At 26.6% G+C, this 22,146-nt stretch overlaps 1 protein-coding gene and 1 pseudogene across 1 annotated transcript; one reads left to right on the top strand and one right to left on the bottom strand.

Annotated features, from left to right (window-relative positions):
• Positions 1–10,359: 10,359 nt before the first annotated feature.
• LOC145846895 (small ribosomal subunit protein uS5-like) lies at positions 10,360–12,928 on the bottom strand (annotated as a pseudogene).
• A 6,092-nt stretch (positions 12,929–19,020) lies between these two features.
• On the top strand, positions 19,021–20,203 carry LOC145846894 (uncharacterized). The gene is made up of 4 exons (XM_082953452.1): positions 19,021–19,133; positions 19,304–19,444; positions 19,710–19,822; positions 19,960–20,203. The coding sequence occupies exons 1-4, from the start codon at positions 19,074–19,076 to the stop codon at positions 20,201–20,203; spliced, it is 558 nt and encodes a 185-aa protein (XP_082809578.1). The 5' UTR covers positions 19,021–19,073.
• The last annotated feature ends 1,943 nt before the right edge of the window (positions 20,204–22,146 follow it).

The following is a 22,146-nucleotide window of genomic DNA, read 5'->3' as shown; positions in this document are numbered from 1 at the left end:
GTTTTTATTAAAAGCAGTGAATTAAATTACTTATTTTTAAAGTTTAAAAGCTCTGAAGTTCTATTTATTATTTTCAAAGGTAACCTTTTACAGCTAATATTTAAGTTGTTTTTTAAAATTTTTTGTAATCAAAAGTGATTTTCTTTATAAGAAAAGTGTAATATTTTTACACCACTATTTTCAAAAATAAATATTAAAAAAACTTAACTTAAATTATAAAACAATTTTATGAGTAACTGCTTAAAACCAAAAAAAATGTTTTAACTTTTTTGTGGTTTACATACTAAGAAACAATAAACATTTAGATCTACGAACATACTTACATAACTTATTGTTTAATATTTCACTTTTTTGTAATTTTAAATATTCATAAAATACTTAAAAGTTAAGAGAATTTTATGAGCTTTAAATAATAACTCATAACAAATTATTATTGTTACAGTATTTTAAGCTAAGAAAGTGTTAAATTTTCAATTTATTATATAACTTTAAAACTAGTGCAGTAAAAATTATGTTTTTAAGCTCGTCCAACTCAAAACTAAGCATAATTTATAGAGCTATGCCATGTTTTTTTACTGACCCAAACAGTTTTATTTATTGCCACTTTTCCAAAATACTATAAAAACAAACTTGCTAATTGAGCAAACAACCAAAACAGGTTCTACAGAAGCAAGAAGAGAAACTGCTTGAAGCACGAGGAAATGTTGCGTCACTTGTCGAGCGCGCACAACTCGACCATGCACGAAACCGAACAGCTGCTCGACCTGCTCGTCGGCAACTGCGACGGCTGGCTGCAGGTGATCGACATCGGCGACACGAGGTACGTGAAGAAAATGAAGTTGGACATGTCGGTTCAGCAGGTGAAGCGGGTCGTCGAGGGCAAGATAAAGAGCTTGTCGTGACGTTTTCACGCTCGTTTGTTTTTCACCCGAATGTCTTCCTTGTGTGTTAGCAATACTTTCTGATGAACTTTTTGTAGCGTCGGTGTGAATGAAATTTGACAATTTTTTAAAGTTTTAAGTGAAAATGGTGTTTTGCAAAAATTAAGTTTATAAAGTTTTAAGTTTAGTAAAAAATGGTGTTCTGCAGCAATTAAGCTTGTTATGCTTTGTTAATCTTGTTATAAATATTTCATGAAATATAAAATTTTAAGTGTTTTAACTCGAAGTTATAAGCGTATTTTATATTTTAATATAGTTATTGTATTTTAATGTTTTTAATAAAGTTTTAACGTAAGTCAACTTAGTTGCAAAAAATGTTATGTTTCTACAAACTCGGTGACTTAGTATGTATAAAAATTTAAGAGCTAATTAAAGTATTTAGTAATAATTAAACAGTTTCCCCACTTAATTAAACCTAATTTTAATGCAGTTACGTTTATAAATTACTAACAAAAGAATAAATTTCCTTAGTAAGAACTATAATTTTTATAGTTTATAAACAGTTGACAAGTAATTGTATATTTAGAAAAAAGCTATAAACTTAAGTAAAAGTTATTTTGTTTAACTAAAAAAGCCTAGAGTATACGACTAGAACTTAAAATTGTAGTTAAATATTTTCTTATTTAAGTTAGTAAAACCCTGTTTGACATTGAAAAGTAGTTAAGGTTCAAAGGTTGTTTGTTGCTGACTAAGCTAATTAAAATTTGCAGCTCCTTTTAATTTTAAGTGAGTGTGTGTTTTTTATAAATTAAATTAGATGTATAAAGCGACAATAAAACCGTATTTCGTTACAAACTTGGTGTTTAGTTTTATTTTAGTTCTATATTTCGCATATAAGAAAATTTGTTTTTGGATTTATACGCTTTTTACAATAACAAATAAGTGTCGTGTTAAATAGCTGTTAATAAAATGCAGTAAATTTTAAATAATTTTATCTAAACATATGATAATTAAAAACAAAAAAACAATGTATTTTAACTTATATTGAAAAATTCAATTCGTAAATCGACTTGCAAAGAATTTTGTTAATCTAAATTGGCAGTTTTTTGATTCAGTAAATCATTAGATATTTGGTATTAAATTACGATTTTAACTGAAGTAGTTATCCTAGCTATACTTACGGTGACAGTTAAATACTAACACATTTAGAATCTATAAAATAAAGAAGATAATAACTAACTGTTTTATTTTACTCTTAAATTCTTTCATGCACGTCAAAAAACATTAAAAGAGAAAAATTACAGACATATAATTCTTTTTTATCAAAATAGATTCTTGAGTAAATTTCGAAAGTTAGAACAGCTTTTTTGCTTCAGTTAATGGTTTTTCTTCTAGAATTTTTTCTCTCTAGTTTCTTACCATACTGGAATACACCATTGGCTTAATAACGTTTTAAATAAACTAAAATACAGTATAGTCGTCAACTAAATAAGTTGCAAAAAACTGTTGTTCAATGAAAATATGATTTTAGTAGATACGTTTTATTGAAAATTATTAAAATTTTCTTACTTGAAAACGTCTTTCAAATTTTTCAAAGTGGTATAGAAGATGCAATCATACGCTCGTATACCGACAAACCAAACAGCTAAGTGGGTTTTTGAGGTTGATAAAGCTTAAAACATATGTATATTCTTTTAAAAAGTTTAAAGGCCAAATACAGCTTTGCAATCAATGTCATATGTTTAAAAAAAGTATTTTACTGTTTATTTAGTTTAACAGACTAACGTTTAGTTTCGTGACAGTAAATGATTAGTTATAAAACTAGAGTTTTATAATTTAAAAATCAGGTTTCTACAACTATATTGAAAAAAAAAATTTGTAATAAAATGTAGTCAAGTATAAGTTAGTTTCATAAAGCATAGTAAGCTTTAAAACATTTAAATTATACTAATTTATTGACAGAAGTAAATAGAAATGTTCAATGTTCGTGCATTAGTAATGATCTAACACACTGTTTTCTAAAACTTAATGCTACATTTTTTAAAATTCACTTTTATGTGATAAAATTAGTTTCTTTAAAATACAACTTATGAACATTATTAAAATTTTAAACCTTAACTTATTACAAAATTATTTTAAAATGCATGTTATAGCAAGAAAGAAGTACATTGCTGATCGCAGAACTGTGTTTTGCGCCGCAGTTTACCGACTCCTTGTATAAATACTCTATTTTTAACTTGAACTACATAATGAAACCATAGATAGTTGTACTACATCATTTTTATTTAGTAAAACTCAATTATTTAGTCTAAAGTCAGACAATGGCTTAAAAGCTTTTAAGCTTTGATCAGTTTATAATATAAAAAGTTAACATTATAGAACAGACCTTTGACTCCTTTTAACTTTTAGTTTTTGAATTTTTACACGCTAGTTAAACCGTGTTTAAATTATATTAAAAATAGATAAGAAATTACTTTATAGGCCAAAAAGGCTGTTTTTAAATTTTTCTAATATTGCATAGAATGAACTTAATTTAGTCAATGTTTTTATTGAACGATTAAAAAAGCGCTCGAAAAGTTTGGTTAAAGGACCTGGTTTACAAATGAAACTTTCGATTATCGAGTCATACACCAAATACTATTAAATTTTTATAATTAAAATCTTTAGTAATAAAACTATCAGTTAAACAAAATAAAAAAAAAAAACTAAACGAAAGCTAACTGAATTTTGTGTACAAAAATGTACCTGAAAAACTTGTTTAGTAACATAAGAACTAAAAAAAAGATACAACTTTAAATCAACTTATAAAAGGATATACAATACAAAAACTCTATGGTCACATTGAAAAAACAGACAATCAGCAAGTTATCGTATTGAACAGTTAGTAGAAATAAATCTTAAAATGTTTGTGTTATTAGTAGAAATGTCTAATACTTAACTTGTTTATTGCCATAAAAAAAAGAAGCTAAATAGGGAATACTGAAAGTTAGACATTAGTGTAGGAGCTATATTTTTTACTTAAAAGTAGACGAAAAGTAACAAATTGAGATCAAGTTCAGTCTTATTCAATCAAAATGCATAACAGAGTTTTCATTTAAGATTTTTAATTGTTCTCTATAATTGTAAACGCTGTATGTTAATTTAATTTATTTAAGGAATTAAATAGTACGAGATTTGTATGGTATTGGATACATAAAAACTCTGTAATTTGACTGTTAGTTTTTTCATACTACTAATAGTAAACAAGAATAAATGCTATCTGAGTAATTCTTTACAAGAGTTATTCAATGAAAGTTAAGCTTTGCAAGAATTCAAATAAAGGAATTCATTTTATTTTTAAGCAACTATCAACGAACTGAAGTTTAAGTATTAAAGTAAATAAGTATGCAATAAATAGTCTGTAAGTTTTCAACTAAGGTTTATTTATTCAACAAAAGCAGCAAAACGAACAAAAATTCAAACACAAAATACAATTTAGACTAAACATAAAATAATAGATACAGAAAAAATGTTGATCGCACGACGAACTTAGAGAGTAACCTTTACAACAACTTTGTCGTCTAATTCGAGCGTCTGAACTGTCATGTCGAGTTTGCGGTTAGACGAAATCTTGACATTGACGCTAGTATGCTTGGTATTTTCCTTCATTACGTCACTATTTACAGACGAAGTTCTAATCCTATCTCCTTTCACATCAAAATCAAGGTGGGAAAGGGCTTTGATGCTTGTTGTTGGGGAAGGTACAAGCTTTACAGTTTTACTAGCCTGCTGCTGATTGGTTAAATTATCTTTGCTTACAAAACTTTGTATCACAGGTACAGGCGACCTATATGATTTGGCTTCATCTGGTTGATCAGACGATCCAACAGGCTTGGAATCAGCTAATTGAACAGGCGATGAATCAGGTTTAGAATCATCGGCTTGATCAAACAATCCAACAATTTTGGAACTATCTGGTTGATCCAACAATTCAACTGGTTTGGAATCAACGTTTTTATTAGACGATCCATAAGGCTTAGAATCAGCTAGTTGAACAGGCAATGAATCAAATTTCGGATTACACTGTTGATCAGATGATCCAACAGGCTTGGGATCATATTGTTGATCAGATGATCCAACAAGCTGGAGATCATTTTGTTGATCAGTTGATCCAATTAGCATGGATTTAGCTAATTGAACAGGCGATGAATCCGGTTTGGTTACAACTGATTGATCAGGCGATTCAACTAGTTTTGAATCATCGGCTTGATCAAACGATCCAACAAGTTTGTTACTATCTGGTTTATCAGATGATTCAACTGGTTTGGAATCAGTTAGTTGAACAGACGATGAATCAGGTTTGGGAACATATTGTTGATCAGAAGATCCAACTGGCATGGAATCAGCTAATTGAACAGGCGATGAAACTGGTTTGGAATCACATTGTGGATCATAAGATCCAACTGGCATGAAACCAGCTAATTCAACAGCCGATGATACAAGTTTGGGATTATCTGCTCGGTCAGGTGATGAAACTGGTTCACTAACCGAAACTTGTGCAAATGACCTTAATAATTCTGAATCGTTATCTTGAAACTGTTGTTCACCTAATTCATTTTCGCGAAGGTCACCTGGAGTCGGTTTAACATTTTCAACATCACTTTGATTGGTTGTAATCGTTGCATGTTCCGTTTTTCCAAGCTCACTTACATCATCTCCGTATGAAACCTTGATATTTTCTTCGGAGTCTGAGCGTGCAAGCTCAACAGAACTTTCATTGATCAAGCACGGTCTCAAGCTACAAGGATCAAGTGGACTTCCTGGTGAGAAAAAACTTGAACTTCCAGAACACGAAAAAGATAGCGGATTTTTCATGTACATTCCGTCAGTGAAATCCACTGAATCAAACAACGTCTGCGGGCTCATGACTCGGATGTTGGTGCCGCATATTTTAAGGTTGTCCAAATATCTAGAAACCTTATTCGCTTGCAAAAAAGATTTTAATTCAATTAAACCAAAACCAGTGTTACTGCTGTAGTCCCAGAAGATGTTAAAATCTACAACTTTGGCTAAATAATGGACCTTTTGGTGTAATTTCACAACACTAAACTGAGCTGGATCAATGTCTTTAATTACCAAGGACTTGGAAAATGATCCAAGAAAAGTGTTCTGATACTTGTGATTTTGTAGCAACTGAATCACAGAGTCGGCAACCTTAGAACTCACATTAGTTCTTTCAGCTATGATGCTAGAAAAATCAGGATCTTCACTACAAGCCAACGACATTGCTTCAAAAAACGGATGCTGATTGGCTGCAGCGGCAAGCATGCAAACGTCAACTCTAAACTCCCCAACTTTCACGTAACCGCTATTTTTCACTGCTTTTTGAGCGCTGGCAGCCTGCTGGTACCTGACGAAGGCGTATCCGTTGCTCACCTTGAGCGAAAGCTTGTTGTAGTGCAGGCCAACACTGGAAATCTCACCGAAACTGCTGAACTTGTTTTTGATGGTGTTTGGGCTGGCATTGCTCATTATATTCTCCACAAGAACCACGTGATCCATTGCTTTTACAAATAATAGACTGTAAAAGGTTAGTAACATTACTTTGGTTTTTTTAGTCAAAATCAAGTTGTTTGATAGGATTGTATTTCAGAACTATTTTTGTGATATTAATTAACCTATTCAACATTACGTTACTATACTAATGAGGTAAATATAGCACTTATAAAAGTTTTAATTCAAATCAACAATTGGTTCACTTTTTTCTCAAAAATGCAATGTACATGTTCAGTCAATTGTGTAGCTAACTAAGCTAGTTTTTACTTTAAAATGTTACTAGAATTTATGTTTCAAAAGCTTGTTTTTCATAATTTTACTCAATTGCTTAAACTTAATTAATTTGCTGTCATTGAACTGAAATATTTTGATTAATATGGTTCTTTGAGACAAAAATTAAAAACATAAAAATCAGAATATATTTAACAGGTTGCATTTATATACTAAGTATTTAATTGGCTAGCTTATCTTCATTAATACAATAGCATGGATTTGAGTAATGTATAGTGAGTTAATGATTCCATATGGTCTGCTATCAAAACGTTGATATTAAAAATTCGACTAATAGTTTTAAGAAAGATTTTCATTGACATTTCAAAACAAATTCAAAGCTAACTGTGCTATTTTAAGCATCTACAATTGCTAATGTCTGTTAAGATCTTTTATAATATTCAATTTGAAGTTGTTTTACTTTGTACGCAATTTAAACTGCTGCTTAAAACTTGTCGATTTTATTTATATTCAATATCTAATAAATATATAGATGATAGCTAATAAAAACACTTGTACATGCTATTACCGTGTTTTTAGGCATAATGTCGTAAAAGAGTAAAAAAAAAGTCAGCTTATAAAGTGTGTTTAGTAAAAATCTCTGACGTGTTTTTTAGCTAAAAAAAAATAAAAAAAGGAAGCTTTTTACGAAAAAAAAACATATACACTCTTTTTTTTTGCCAGCTTTTAGAAAGTGCAGCCTAATTTAACATTACTTTAATTTGCACTTATTAATTATGTTTCAAAGTTTATATTTAATTATATATTCTGCGAAAGACTTTTGCCTTTTAATCTGGCCCGCAAAGAAGTTTTTTCAGTAAATCTTGCACGTTGTTATAAAAGACTTCTGATATCTGCTCAAAAATCTTAATTTTTTTTAATCTGTCTGCAAACATTTCGAAAGTAATTATTAGAGTTACACACGAAGTCTTCTCTCATTTAAATTTAAATACAATAAAGAAAGAAAAACGCAAATAAAACTTGTTTATGCTGTTTCGAAATCAAAACTATGATAATAAAATAACTACTTTTATATTAATGTAATAATTATATCATGAATTTCTATTATCTATTTAGATTGCAAGCTTTCTTTTACTCATGACTGTTTTTGCCGACTATGAAAGCCTATATATATTGCTAAGCTATCACACAGTTTATCCCCAATTAAGAAAAAATTATTAAAAAAAAAATCTAAAAATCAATATTTTTTAGAAAAAAGATGTTTATTTAATTTTGTATAGCTGCAAAGTATAATAAAAAACATAAAAATTTATAATACGTGTTTTAAGATTAAGTCAAAACAAGTTTTTGTAAAATATCTGTTTAACACTTATAGTGTATGAAGTTTTAAAAACACTTAACTAGCTTGTTTTACTTACATCTAAGTATTATCAGAACAGATAAAACAATTAAAATCCTAACTGTCCTAAAAAGTACATTTAAATCTAAAAACACACTTGTTCGCATTATTCTTTTTTTTATACTTAAACAATCTTAAATATAAATAACTAAAATTATCTAAATAGTTTGAAAAACTTAAAATTTAAACTTTTATCAAGGTCTTAAAATTCACAAATACAGAAATATACAAGTAATATGATTTAAATAATTAAATAAACCCATTTATCTAAAGGGACTAACTGTGAAGATGAATTCAGGTTTTGCAGCTTAATTAGTTTAATTTGACATCATCTGTTAACTTTTTATTCTAAATTGAAAAACGATCGCTGAACAAATTTAGTTTGTATTTAATTTTTCTTAAGTCGTGAAATAAATTTTCAAGATCTTAAAACAATTTGCATACTTGAGTATATTTTTATAGTTAAAAAGATTTTCCTTTCAAAAACACAAAAAGTGCACAAATTTATCAGCTTCCAGTCGTCTTCAAAAAGTATTGATACTATGATTAAGTAAAATATGTTAACTATGATGTGTTAACTAGTTACTGAAACATTAAATACATAACTTTTTCTTTTTTAATAGATACAAATAAAGTTTAGCCAATACTTCTGTGTCATTAAAAAAATGTATCAACTATTTGAGTGTTCTTTATTTTTCGAAAAAAAATTTGACTGTGTTCTTTAAAAAATAATTTTATTGAGAAAAAATAAGTAAAATATTTTAAGGTAGCTACTTTGCTGAGCCATTTTACGTAAAAAAATTACGAAAAAATTATCCGCTTTTGCAAGTACAGTCACTACGTATAATTTAGCTTTTAAAAATTTATTTACTATAGGTGAATCATGTGAGGATCTCATGATAAACATGTTTGAAATTAGGTCAATAATATAAATGAGTAGTTGATGTAAAAAACAAAACCTAAATTTTACAAAAAAAAATTAAATTTATTTTATAACTTGAAAATGCAAGATAATTTATTTTCTAAAAATGAACTTTTATAATTAGTCTACGTCCGCAAGAATTTTACTTAAAAATAAAAATATAGTTTGAGTCTTTCTGGACTGGCTTGAGTTTTATAAATTTTTAAATTTTACTATGAAGTATAAGAGATAAAAAACTAAAATGGTACTAACAATTTTAAAATGCTCCCTAATTGATTTAGTATTTAAGTTCACCGTTTGACTAGCTTGCGTTACTTAAGACAACTGAAAGGAATGTGTTGCAAGCGATACTAATCAAACTAAATTACTAGTAATGTGTATACTACAATATAATTATTAAATCTAGACTAGCAGTATGCTTTTTAATCAATTTACTAACAAAATTAAAAACGAAGTTAGTTTCAATAAATATGCAGTACAAAACTAAATTTATTTTTCATTAAAAGTAAACATCGTTTTAGTTAATTTTTTACTATATATACTTACACAAAAATCAGGAGGCTTTAAAAAAGCATTTATTTACGTAATATCTAGACTAAAAATATCAATTTTTTTATTTAATTAAGATCTTTTGAATTAGTTTTACAAAATTTTTCTGGCTTAGATCTTTGATCCTTATTTAATAACTTAAATTTTTGAAACTATTTTGCAGTGGGATTTTTTTACACTTTTTTTTACAATGAAACAAAACATCGATTTTCTGCTGTACTCGTTGTAATTGGTTGTTTGTTATAAAATACCTTACTGATAATATAAATTTTATATTACTACTTTTCTGTTTTCGTTTGTAAAAAGCGCTTAAGTTAAATGGCTGCTTTATTTTTTTACATTACTTCCAAGTAGATATCTACTTTTAAACGTGTACTATTTATTTAAAGAGATTTATGTATAAAAATGTTTAAAAATTTTTTTAAATAATCTAAGACTATACTTTAAACTTAAGGAAATTATTACTGTACTTAGCTATCCAAAGGGTTTTGTAACAAACTTATACTTCATTTTAGTATTGTATTTATGGTTTTAAGTGAAATTAACTAATAGATAAAGATAAACTAAGTATTTCTTTAAACCCACAATTTAAGTTGTATAAGATATGTTTAACCGTTAAAAGAATTCATGGTATTATTACATTAGTAAAAAGTCAGATAATTAGAAACTAATTCTTTTATTAACAGACTTACAGTGCACAAAAGAAATTTAGGTATAAAAACTAAAGCAAATGTTAAATAATTAACTTAAATCCAAAGTTGAAAAGAGACAAGAGTAAAATATTTAACTTATATACATTATCAAGAAGATGCTTTTACAAATCTAACTTAATCGTTTTACTTTCAACAAATTTGTACTTCTGGCAGCTGAGTCTTCAACATGCTGTAGGTTTCGTTCAACGCATTCAAAATTGCTTTAGCTATAAGGTTAAATTTATTTTGTTTAGAACTTTAACATTTCATTCGTAACGTCTTTAATGTTTTTATTGTTATACTTTAAACTAGCATTTGATTTATATACAGGTTTTTGGAAAACTGTTTAACAGTAACCTCTCGCATCTTTACGCACTCGTGACCTTACGCACTCTCGTTTAGTTACGCATTTAAGAATTCTAAAAAATTAAAAAATACTAATTAGGTTTATTGTATATTTATATATTAAAATATTTTTTTAAATGCTAACTCACTTCTCTATATCTTTAGACTTTGTAAACTTATGTCCCTTGATTAATTGATAAACATTTAGTTATACCTCAGTTAATCAGAAATTTCGTTAACAATAAGAGACTAAATTAAAATTACTAAAGAAATATGACTGTGTCAAATAATGAAAATATAATGAAATAATGAGAGTTTAAAACACAAATAAATAATACACCGTTGTATATAGACATCACACAATTTCTTATTTGTAAACAAATGCTTAATTATAAATTAAATTTGCTAAGTAGAATAGAACATAAATGTTAAGTATCGAATAAGTAACATATAAGTTAAGATAAAGATAAAATCTACTTAATATTATCACTAGTAAAATTAATCTACAAGTATTATTTTATCTTGTGTTTTCATATTTAAAAATAAAGTAAACAAATTGTTAAAAGTGGGAAAGTCCCCAGTCTGCTTTTAACTAGAAGCAATATTAAAAAATAGCCATTATAGGAAGTATATTGGGTACCTCTCGTATCTTTACGATCTCTCGTATATTTACGCACTTTTTCAGTGGACACAATGTGCGTAAATAAGCGAGAAGTTACTGTACTAGTAAATTAATACTAGTTAATATACATTTTCGTACTCTAACTATCAATTAATATAAAAATATATAGTTAAATGACCCTGATTGTTTGTTTCACCGCACACTGTGATGAAACAGTCTTTAATGCCACCTAGTGTAAGTATTTTCTTAGCAACCGGTCCCGATACAATACCTGTGCCACAAGTGGCCGGAAAAATACGCACCTCAACTGCTCCACATTTTCCGCTTACCTGTTAGATTTTGTATTTAAAAAGTCATCGTTTTAATTTATCTACTATAGACATTCAGTTAGTGTAATGGTAGAGTTAAGCATTCAATTTATTTTAAACGAACAGTTTAAAAACTCTGTACCTTGAAATACTTTTATTAATTGTAAATCATAAATATACTTAGATGCTAAAACTAACTATTCATACAAGAAAAAAATGTTTTGATTGCCATGAGGGAAACGTATTTGAGTTAACGCTAGAAGATACTGCAAAGATAACATTTGCTACTTTATATATTTCAAAAATAATGCAACCCAAGTTAAATTTTTGGAACAACAACTTTTATATTTTTTTATTATTGAATAAAAATGGAATCAACACGAAATATACGACACCTTATACATAAAATAGTACAATTCTATTTGAAGGTTTTATTATATTTGATCGATATATTATTAGGATTCAATTTTTGTGATTATCTATCTTTACGGATAACATAGAACTTTAAGAATCTTAGCGCAACTACAGGTCAAAATATTTTGATATTTTTCAACTTACCTCAAAAGGAACAGTATGAGGAGGTTGGTTCTTATCGCCCCAATAACCTTGTCTGACGGGAACCATTAGCAGCTTAGCAACCGAGACTGCACCGCGGATCGCTTTGGACACTTCTTTTGAAGCTTCAACACCCAATGTACTTTTCCAATGTACTTTTCATCATCACCAACAGCAATAAACGCCTATATAACCGAATGCTCTTTACTTTTCTACTTAGTTTACTAGAAGGTGCGCCTTTAAAGATGTTAGTTGTGATGCATTAGAGACATTTTATTGAAATAAGTTTATCGACAGTTAAAATACTCATGTGATGATCTAGTAAAAAAGCTAGTAAAAACATTTAAATCAAAAAACATCTTGATCACCTTAAACCTAGTGCGTTAACCTTCACTGGTTTGCTTTTGAAAGGGCGTTATCTTTAAAACTTCCTCCTTGAGCTTTGCAGCCAAAAAGTGATCAATAATTTCAGGTTCTGTAATAGGCTTTGAAAGGAGGTATATTTCTTCCAAAAATCGTATTTTTTTATCCTTTACAAGCATTCCAAGCTTCGTAACTGGCTGCCTAAAAGTTTGAGTATATAAAAAAAGTAACAGTTTTCAACTTTTACACAAAAAATATTTTTTTTCATATATAAAAATACAACAAACTGTGTCATACACTTTTTTTTAAATTCATTCATCAAAAGTTTAAACTTGTTTTGCTTGTTTCGCATTAGTTTTATAGTATTTCATTTGAATAGTTTTATTTTTGTATTATTTAAAACCACTACTTACCATTTTTCATTCTGAGAAAGTTTAGAATGGTTGTTTCTTCCACGTGATTCATGCCTGTTTTGTTCATAACCACCGTAATAACCTCTTCCGTAAGGAGCTATAAATTGAGACATTGTTGATTTTATTTACTACAATATCCTGTAAAAAATAGTTTATAGTATATTCTTCATACCATTATTCAGGAAGTCAAGTTAACTGAGCCTGTGGGTACTCATGAGTTAATTTAGATTAGCTGAGATAATTTAAATATACGAAAAAACATTTTGCTAGAGGTAGTTAGAGTTAATGCTAGAGGCAGTTAGCATAATGTTATTTGACTTTAAAAATCAATTAATAATCAAATTTCAGTCATAAAAGTGCAAACCCTACCCTAATCTAAGTCTTTACACCACCTTTATATATTAATTATATTTTGTTTATTTTTTGAGTTACTTATGATTCATATTATAAGACTTAAAATACATAAGACTACACAAAAAGATTTGTTTCCTTGATTAATTTATTGAAACAGATCATAGAGTTAGTCACTAATATCTTTTGTTAATCAACGTATCATACTTATTTGGATTAAAGTAAGTATAAAAGCTCTTTTTGTAAGTTGTTATAGACTAATGTGATTGTAAAAATAGTTCCTCATTAAGATTTTTAGAAGGCATAAGTTTGATATATAGTACAAATTTATTTTCAAAATTATTAGGCATATAAAATAAATTTAAATTAAGTTTTTTTTTAAAAGTTCTGAGTAAAAAGCAACAAAAAGTAATTTTTAGGCTAGCTAAACAGTCTTATTAACACTACTATATTTATATCTGTACAGCTGCTCAGTTTTATTATTGATTAATTAATAAATATAATTACTACACTAAATTAACATCTATTGACTTAAATACATTAGCTATAGCTACAGCTTTGATATGAGTAAAAACTGAAAGTTCTTAGAAACACGCTTAGGTGATCAAGAAAGTTCTTTTAGCTTATCCTAGCAAAGAACTAATTTAAAAAAAAACAAAAAAAACAACTAGTTATAAAAACTTAATTTTAATGGTAAAGTTACTTTTGAAAACAATAATAGTTTTTTATTGTTGAAGTAAGTTTAAAAAATAAAAACGGGAAGAAGTTTATTAATTATTTTAACAAATAAGATATTTCTACGCAAATTTTCCTGAAAATTGTATCTTAGGAATTTTTTTTTTAGTTTAAATGTTAAGAAAAATAAAATTATAAGTATAAAAATGCACTTTTTATTTTTCTAAAGACTTTACATTTTAAACACCTAAATAAAAACTTGGTTTCATGACAGGACAAAAGTTACAAGATTTAACGATTTTTGTCTTATTTTCTTAATTATAAAACTCTAATAACTCAAAAGCACCTAAACGGGATTGTTTTATCATTTCCTCAAATATTATTGTTCAATATTAATATGTTGTTTGAATAAAAGTAACTGGTTGTCTAGCGACAGGTTTCTTAAAAAAAAAATTACATACTGTAACAGATTTTATTTTTATTTATTTTAAATTGTTTTACTAGGTTTGAACAAATTACCTTAACATGATTTTTTATTGTTTTGAAGATTAAAAAATTCTGATGATGAAACGTTGTTTTAAGCTTAAAACATTTTATGATTATAAGATTTATTTTTTTGTTTTTTATATAAATAGTACAACAGGAAACTTTGTTAAAAGTTTGAGTACTTTATGTTTATGAAGTGATTAATTAAGTATTTTTTTATAGCCATTTATTAAAATATATACTATATAAGTCTAAAAATAAATACTTATTAACAAAAACAATGTTAAAGTAAATGATTTATCTACAATAATGTAAAGATAAAAAAAGGTTGATCATACAATATTTTCTAATCTCTATTAAACTGTTTATTTTTATAGTTTTCAACATTCTTTAAACAAAATTTTTTAGTAGAAACTTTTTTTTCTTAAAAGAATGTTATCGTTTGAAATATATAAAGAAGTATTATATGTTTTGTAACATAACTAGTTACTTTTTTGATATAAAGTTTTTGTGTACAATATTTTATAATATATATCTATTTTGTTTACACTTTTATAGTACTATACCAACACTTGTTTTTGATTTTTACAATAAAAACACATAACTAAAAAACTTAAACGATTTAATTTTGAAATTATTTATAAATTATATCCGGATAGTATATTTTATTTGTGTTAAAACATTTTCAATTTAAGCTCTTATTTTAAGTTTAAAAACTAAATAGATCGTATTTTAAATAACTTTACTTATTGGTTCTAGGAGTAATGATTTAAGTCTAGCTTTATCTTAAACGAAGGCGTTTTACTTAAACATTAGATTTTTATATTAATATGTTACTGAAAAAGTTCTAAAACTAATACATTCTACCATTTTATTAATAGGTTTTCTAACCAGTTTTTAAACATTAATAATTAACTTACTAAAAAGATTTACTTACCGTATAATAGTGTTTAAAATAAGCTAAGATAATTTGTTTAGTCGGTGGACCCGATTTAAAGAGTTTTGTATATAATAGGCAACATTTATTCGACATAGGTTTTTTTAGGTAGGCTTAGATTTTTAAGTAAATTACATTTATAAATAGCTTTTTTATTAGGATCCAAAGGAAAACAAATCAAGTTTTTCTCTTAGGTTTGTTAGAACATTCACTGTTTTAAGCATTAGGCATTGTTTAAATAAATAACTGTGCAAATCACAGAATACAAAACTATTTAACTTATAATATAACTAACTTAAATAAAAATTAGTGATGATAGTTTACTTATAGTATTAATTTTCTAGTGATTTAAAGTGGGATCCAGAATAGGATTCGGCGAGAATTGGCATTTTTGCTTTAATATTTTTATCCGGTTTCGGCAGGATCCTAATTTTGTCGATCGGGAGATCACTAGTGTAAATCACTTATACTTAAACCTCGTTTTTTACATAAATAACTAAGCTAGCAAAATTCTAATTACATTTTGAGATAAAGTCATTTTTGTACGAAAGTTTTTTGATAATATTAACCTGATATAAAAACACAAATCTGAAAATGACTTTTAATTTTTAATAATTTATGTCTTTTTTTACATATTATATACCTTGTTGTATGTACATAAAGAGTAAACAAAATCATTAATTTCTGAAGTCCCACTTAAAAAAGTTTAATTTAATTTCTTTTTGAATTTAAGCTTTTTTCAAATATTCTTCTTTTATAAAAGTAAGTGTTTTGTGTTAAAATTTATATATACTTTTATAAAAATCCAAATCATAGAATTTATACAAAATATGTCGAAAATAGCGTATTTTTAGCAACCAATAAAATTTTTAAAATCTAATTTAGGTTTTCATACAATACTTATTCAATCTTTTTTGTTAATAACTTATTCTGTTTCGGAAAGTGTACTTAAAGATCAGTCTGGTTTGTATACTTGCTGAGTCATCTTTTTTTTATAATAATTCATACCCTTTCCAATTGTACACAAACATAACAGAAATAAATTAAAAATAGATTTTTGGTAATTAAAAATAAGAAACAAAAAAATCTTTATACATATACAAGTACACACATCTTCTGTTTTTTATTAAAAAAAATTTGCTCAAAAATGCTATTTTAGACATACTTTGTATGTAGTTTATTAGTATTCATACAAAATTATCTTAATTGCTTTTTATTTTTTTCTAAAGGTCTTTATAAAATAGTGTCTCTGCTGTCGTAATTAAGTTTAATAAACTTAAAAATTTTATACTTTTTAGCACCACAACTATTTGGGTGGGTGTCAGAATGACACAGCGACAAAATGACACGGTGCGTCACTTTGGCACGGCGATAAAATGACACGGTGCGTCACTTTGGCACAGCGACTCATCTACAACTCCAGAATATCTAGTGTAAGTTTCAATTTATGACCCCTGTGGCCTTTTTACTGCTTATGGCCCCCTAAAATTCTGTAATGGCCCATAAGGTATTCATATAGATCACTTTGGGAAATCCTGATCGTAGAATACAAACATATGCACAGTATTTATTTTATTGCAATCTTTCTTTGAAACTAAAAAATAATTGAAATTTGACTGCTTTTTTGGCTATGAGTTGGAGAGCTCAAATTTTGTAATATATTTTTTAATTATATTGGTGACAGTTGTTTATTTAAATTTTTTCTTTTGTATTTGAAATAAATGTGTAGTTAACCTTTACTAATAGTTAGTTGTAATTTTTTTTTGCACAGCAACTTTATTTTTAAACAGTATAACTTTAAAATTGATGTATATAAATAATTTAAACTCAAGATTGCAAATGTAATACCTTTAGATTTGTTTTTTCTTTAATTAAACATTTTAAAACACATGACTAAAACTGTTATACAAAGTTTTAAGTTTATGTGTTGTCTAATATTTTTTCTATTTTAGGTTTGCATTTTGAAAAAAATTAAGGCTTTTAATGCTACTTATGGAGTTTAAAAACTGTCGGAAGTTGCTTAATATAAAAAATAAGTTTTATTAGGTAAAAAAAGTTGTATTTTGATTGCATAAAAAAAATATTTTAAAATCTATTGAGCACAATATTTAAGAGTCATAGTCTTAACAAGAGTCAGTTTAAATAAACAAAGTTTTTTATTTCCTTTAAAACTTTTAATTGCCTTGTATAAAGGTTTAATCTGAACATTATAAAAAGTATAAGTTTTCCAAAAATCATTAATTGTATCCTAAAATCCTACAAACTGTTTGAACACTATTTCAGTAACATGTATGAATTCAAATAAAAGTTGAATTATTTTCATCAAACCTTAAATTTGATTTTGTACTACTACTTAATATCTGTAGTAAAAGTATTTGATTTTAAAATATAAAATAAATATTCATACATTGATTTTTGTTTATTTCATGTTTAAATTTTAAAACTACTTTAATTTTGTTTATTGATTAGTAATACTCAAAATTATGGCACTAACTTTTTCCATCACACAATAGTTAAAATAGTTTTATATAAATCTCTGCTTGTTGAACAAAATCTCGCAAAAAAATAAAGCAGTTTTAAACTTATTTATTAGCAAACCTGTTAAAAGAGTTTTTATTCCTAAAATGTATTGAAGGTTACAGACGATAATATGCAGTCTTAAAATTATATTTATCAGAGTTATGAAGCTTAAATTTAGACTATGTATTTTACTTAATGTTATATGTATTCCAGGTGCATTTTATTTTGATTTGATGTTTTAAGTTGTCATTGACATTAAGTTAAAAGACATTTTGGACTAAAAAAGAAGAGCCAACATGATCTCATAAATGAAAAGCCTTTGTTAAATAAAATCAGTACTACCGTTGAAAAAACTATAACACCAAAAGTTGTAATTGAAACTGTTCCAGCTAGTTCATCTTCTAGGGTAAGAAAGGGGTGTGATATAAGAGGTAAGATATTTCTTTAGCTTACTAATTTAATAATAAAAAGATTAAATACTAGAAACACAAATTAATTTTTTTATCTGTTCTAAATATTTTTATCAACTTTGATAAACTAACTTAACTAACTTTTTATGTGTTTTTTACTGAGTAGATAAATTTTCAACTACTTCTTTAAAAATAGTTAAAAAGAAACAGTATAAAAACTTTATGCCTGTTTTGTACTTAGAAATCAGAAAAGTTAATTGTCAGATATAGTTTTTTTAAAATATTTTAATAAATTTATTTAGGTACTCTTTAGACAATGGTAAAATTAAGATATTCAGTACACTTTATATTAATAATTAACTAAATATTTTTGATAATAAATGTTTTAAGTTGATATAAGTCCTTGAAATTGTTCTATTTATCTTACTTCCATTTTTAAATATGTGTTTAAAACATTACCCGATTGTATTTTATAATAATTTTTTGTTATGAATAATAGATCTATTACAAGCAAAACCCAAGCAAACAACTAAGAAACGGAGATGTGATGATTTATCTCCAAAAACTCCTAGAAAAAGGAGAAATTTGTTTAAGGATGCTGATCAAACACAATCAAAAGATGATAACTTAAATACTGCTGAAAAAAAAGTTCATCAAAACGTTGTTGGAACTAAAATAACATCCAATAAAGTTTCCATTAATGAAGAAAAACTTCAACCAAGCTTAGAAAATAATAAAAAACCCTTAAATAAAAATTTGACTAAAGATGATTCCATAAAACAAGTTGAGGTGAGTTCCACTCCAGAAAAAATAATCGAAGGCAAAGCTTCGGTTTTAAGAACTCCTTCAAATCGTAAACTAGACGTTAGCGATTGTTTAATGAAGATTAAAAAAAGAAAGAAGCTTCAAGCTATGCCAAAGATGCCAACTCAATCAGAAGTTGGTTTAAATAGAAGTGTTTTTACTATCTCCTGTTTACTAATTTTATTTTAATGGTTTTATTTATTATGTATTTACACATTATGGTATAGTTTTTATACATTCTAGTAATTTATAATTTTATTCATTTTTTAAGATTAATAAAGTGTAATTTTTTAATATTTAAATAGATGCTTCAAAAAGTCAATGAGCAAAACACGGAGGAAACAACAATCCATACAAATGAGGAACTTCAAGATTTCATGATGTCTGCTGACAATGCGGATTCTACTTCAGACCAGAATCAATTGGTTTTACCCAGAGCTTACAATGTTTGTTGCATATATTCATCAAAAATTTATGTATTATGTAAAATAATGTATTATTGATTATGTTATTAAAAAACTTAGTTTTACAAAATGGATTAATGTTGATAGAAAAATTGAATATAATTTTGTCATGCTTAAATGTAGTTTTTAGTTGATATCTAACATCAGAGAAGTAATGTAGATTTTGAATTTTTATAAAACTACATATAGTAAAATTACCTATTTTAACATGTTAGTTTCTGGATATTATAAATGTTATTTTTCCCAGACATTGTTGGAGATATTCGAAAAATTTGACACTGTACTCAGATTTTTGAATAACAGAGGAGAAAAAGCAGTTTGGACAAGCGTTAGAGAATCTGTGAAAAATCTGAGTAAAAAGTAATTTAATATTGTTTATATATGTAACTGTATGCAAAAACAGTTTAAACTTTAAATGTGTTTATTTATTTATAAAGTTTCGGATATTTAGCAAATAATTGATAAGTTTCTTGCAAAAAACCAAACAACCAAAACAGGTTCTACAGAAGCAAGAAGAGAAACTGCTTGAAGCACGAGGAAATGTTGCGTCACTTGTCGAGCGCGCACAACTCGACGATGCACGAAACCGAACAGCTGCTCGACCTGCTCGTCGGCAACTGCGACGGCTGGCTGCAGGTGATCGACATCGGCGACACGAGGTACGTGAAGAAAATGAAGTTGGACATGTCGGTTCAGCAGGTGAAGCGGGTCGTCGAGGGCAAGATAAAGAGCTTGTCGTGACGTTTTCACGCTCGTTTGTTTTTCACCCGAATGTCTTCCTTGTGTGTTAGCAATACTTTCTGATGAACTTTTTGTAGCGTCGGTGTGAATGAAATTTGACAATTTTTAAAGTTTTAAGCGAAAATGGTGTTTTGCAAAAATTAAGTTTATAAATTTTTAAGTTGAGTTAAAAATGGTGTTCTGCAGCAATTAAGCTTGTTATGCTTTGTTAATCTTGTTATAAATATTTCATGAAATATAAAATTTTAAGTGTTTTAACTCGAAGTTATAAGCGTATTTTATATTTTGATATAGTTTTTGTTTTTTAATGCTTTTAATAAAGTTTTAACGTAAGTCAACTTAGTTGCAAAAATGTTATGTTTCTACAAACTCGGTGACTTAGTATGTATAAAAATTTAAGAGCTAATTAAAGTATTTAGTAGTAATTAAACAGTTTTCCCACTTAATTAAACCTAATTTTAATGCAGTTACGTTTATAAATTACTAACAAAAGAATAAATTTCCTTGGTAAGAACTATAATTTTTATAGTTTATAAACAGTTGACAAGTAATTGTATATTTAGAAAAAAGCTATAAACTTAAGTAAAAGTTATTTTGTTTAACTAAAAAAGCCTAGAGTATACGACTAGAACTTAAAATTGTAGTTAAATATTTTCTTATTTAAGTTAGTAAAACCCTGTTTGACATTGAAAAGTAGTTAAGGTTCAAAGGTTGTTTGTTGCTGACTAAGCTAATTAAAATTTGCAGCTCCTTTTAATTTTAAGTGAGTGTGTGTTTTTTATAAATTAAATTGGATGTATAAAGAGACAATAAAACCGTATCTCTTTACAAACTTGGTGTTTAGTTTTATTTTAGTTCTATATTTCGCATATAAGAAAAATTGTTTTTGGATTTATACGCTTTTTACAATAACAAATAAGTGTCGTGTTAAACAGCTGTTAATAAAATGCAGTAAATTTGAAATAATTTTATTTAAACATATGATAATTTAAAAAAAAAAATGTATTTATACTTATATTGAGAAATTCAATTTGTAAATCGACAGTAAAGAATTTTGTTAATGTAAATTGGCAGTTTTTTGATTCAGTAATATCATTAGATATTTGGTATTAAATTAAGATTTTAACTGAAGCAGTTATCCTAGCTATACTTACGGTGACAGTTAAATACTAACACATTTAGAATGTATAAAATAAAAAAGATAATAACTAAATGTTTTATTTTAATCTTAAATTCTTTCATGCACATTAAAAGAGAAAAATTAAAATTACAGACATATAACTATATTTTTTTATCAAAATAGATTGTTGAGTAAATTTCGAAAGTTAAAACAGCTTTTTTTGCTTCAATTAATGGTTTTTCATCTAGAACTTTTTCTCTCTAGTTTCTTACCATACTGGAATAAAGTATTGGCTTAATAAACTTTTAAAATAAAAAAAATACGGTATAGTCGTCAACTAAAAAAGTTGCAAAAAATTGTTGTTCAATAAAAATATGATTTTAGTAGATACGTTTTATTAAATACTATTAAAGTTTTCTTACTTAAAAGCGTCTTTCAAATTTTTCAAAGTGGTATAGAAGATGCAATCATACGCTCGTATACAGAGAAATCATACAGCTAAGTGGGTTTTTGAGGTTGATAAAGCTTAAAAAATATGTATATTCTTTTAAAAAGTTTAAAGGCCAAATACAGCTTTGTAATCAATGTCATATGTTTAAAAAAAAGTGTTTTACTGTTTATTTAGTTTAACAAACTAACGTTAAGTTTCGTGACAGTAAATGATTAGTTATAAAACTATAGTTTTATAATTTAAAAATCAGACTTCTACAACTATATTAAAAAGAAAAATTTTGTAATAAAATGTAGTCAATTATAAGTTAGTTTCATAAAGCATAGTAAGCTTTAAAACATTTAAATTATATTAATTTATTGACAGAAGTAA

The sequence above is a fragment of the Thalia democratica genome, unplaced genomic scaffold (assembly GCF_965202585.1).
Source record: "Thalia democratica unplaced genomic scaffold, ktThaDemo2.hap1.1 HAP1_SCAFFOLD_703, whole genome shotgun sequence".
NCBI classification, from domain to species: Eukaryota; Metazoa; Chordata; class Thaliacea; order Salpida; family Salpidae; genus Thalia; species Thalia democratica.
Note: the sequence above shows the minus strand (reverse complement) of the source record. Positions and strands in the feature narration are given on the sequence as shown.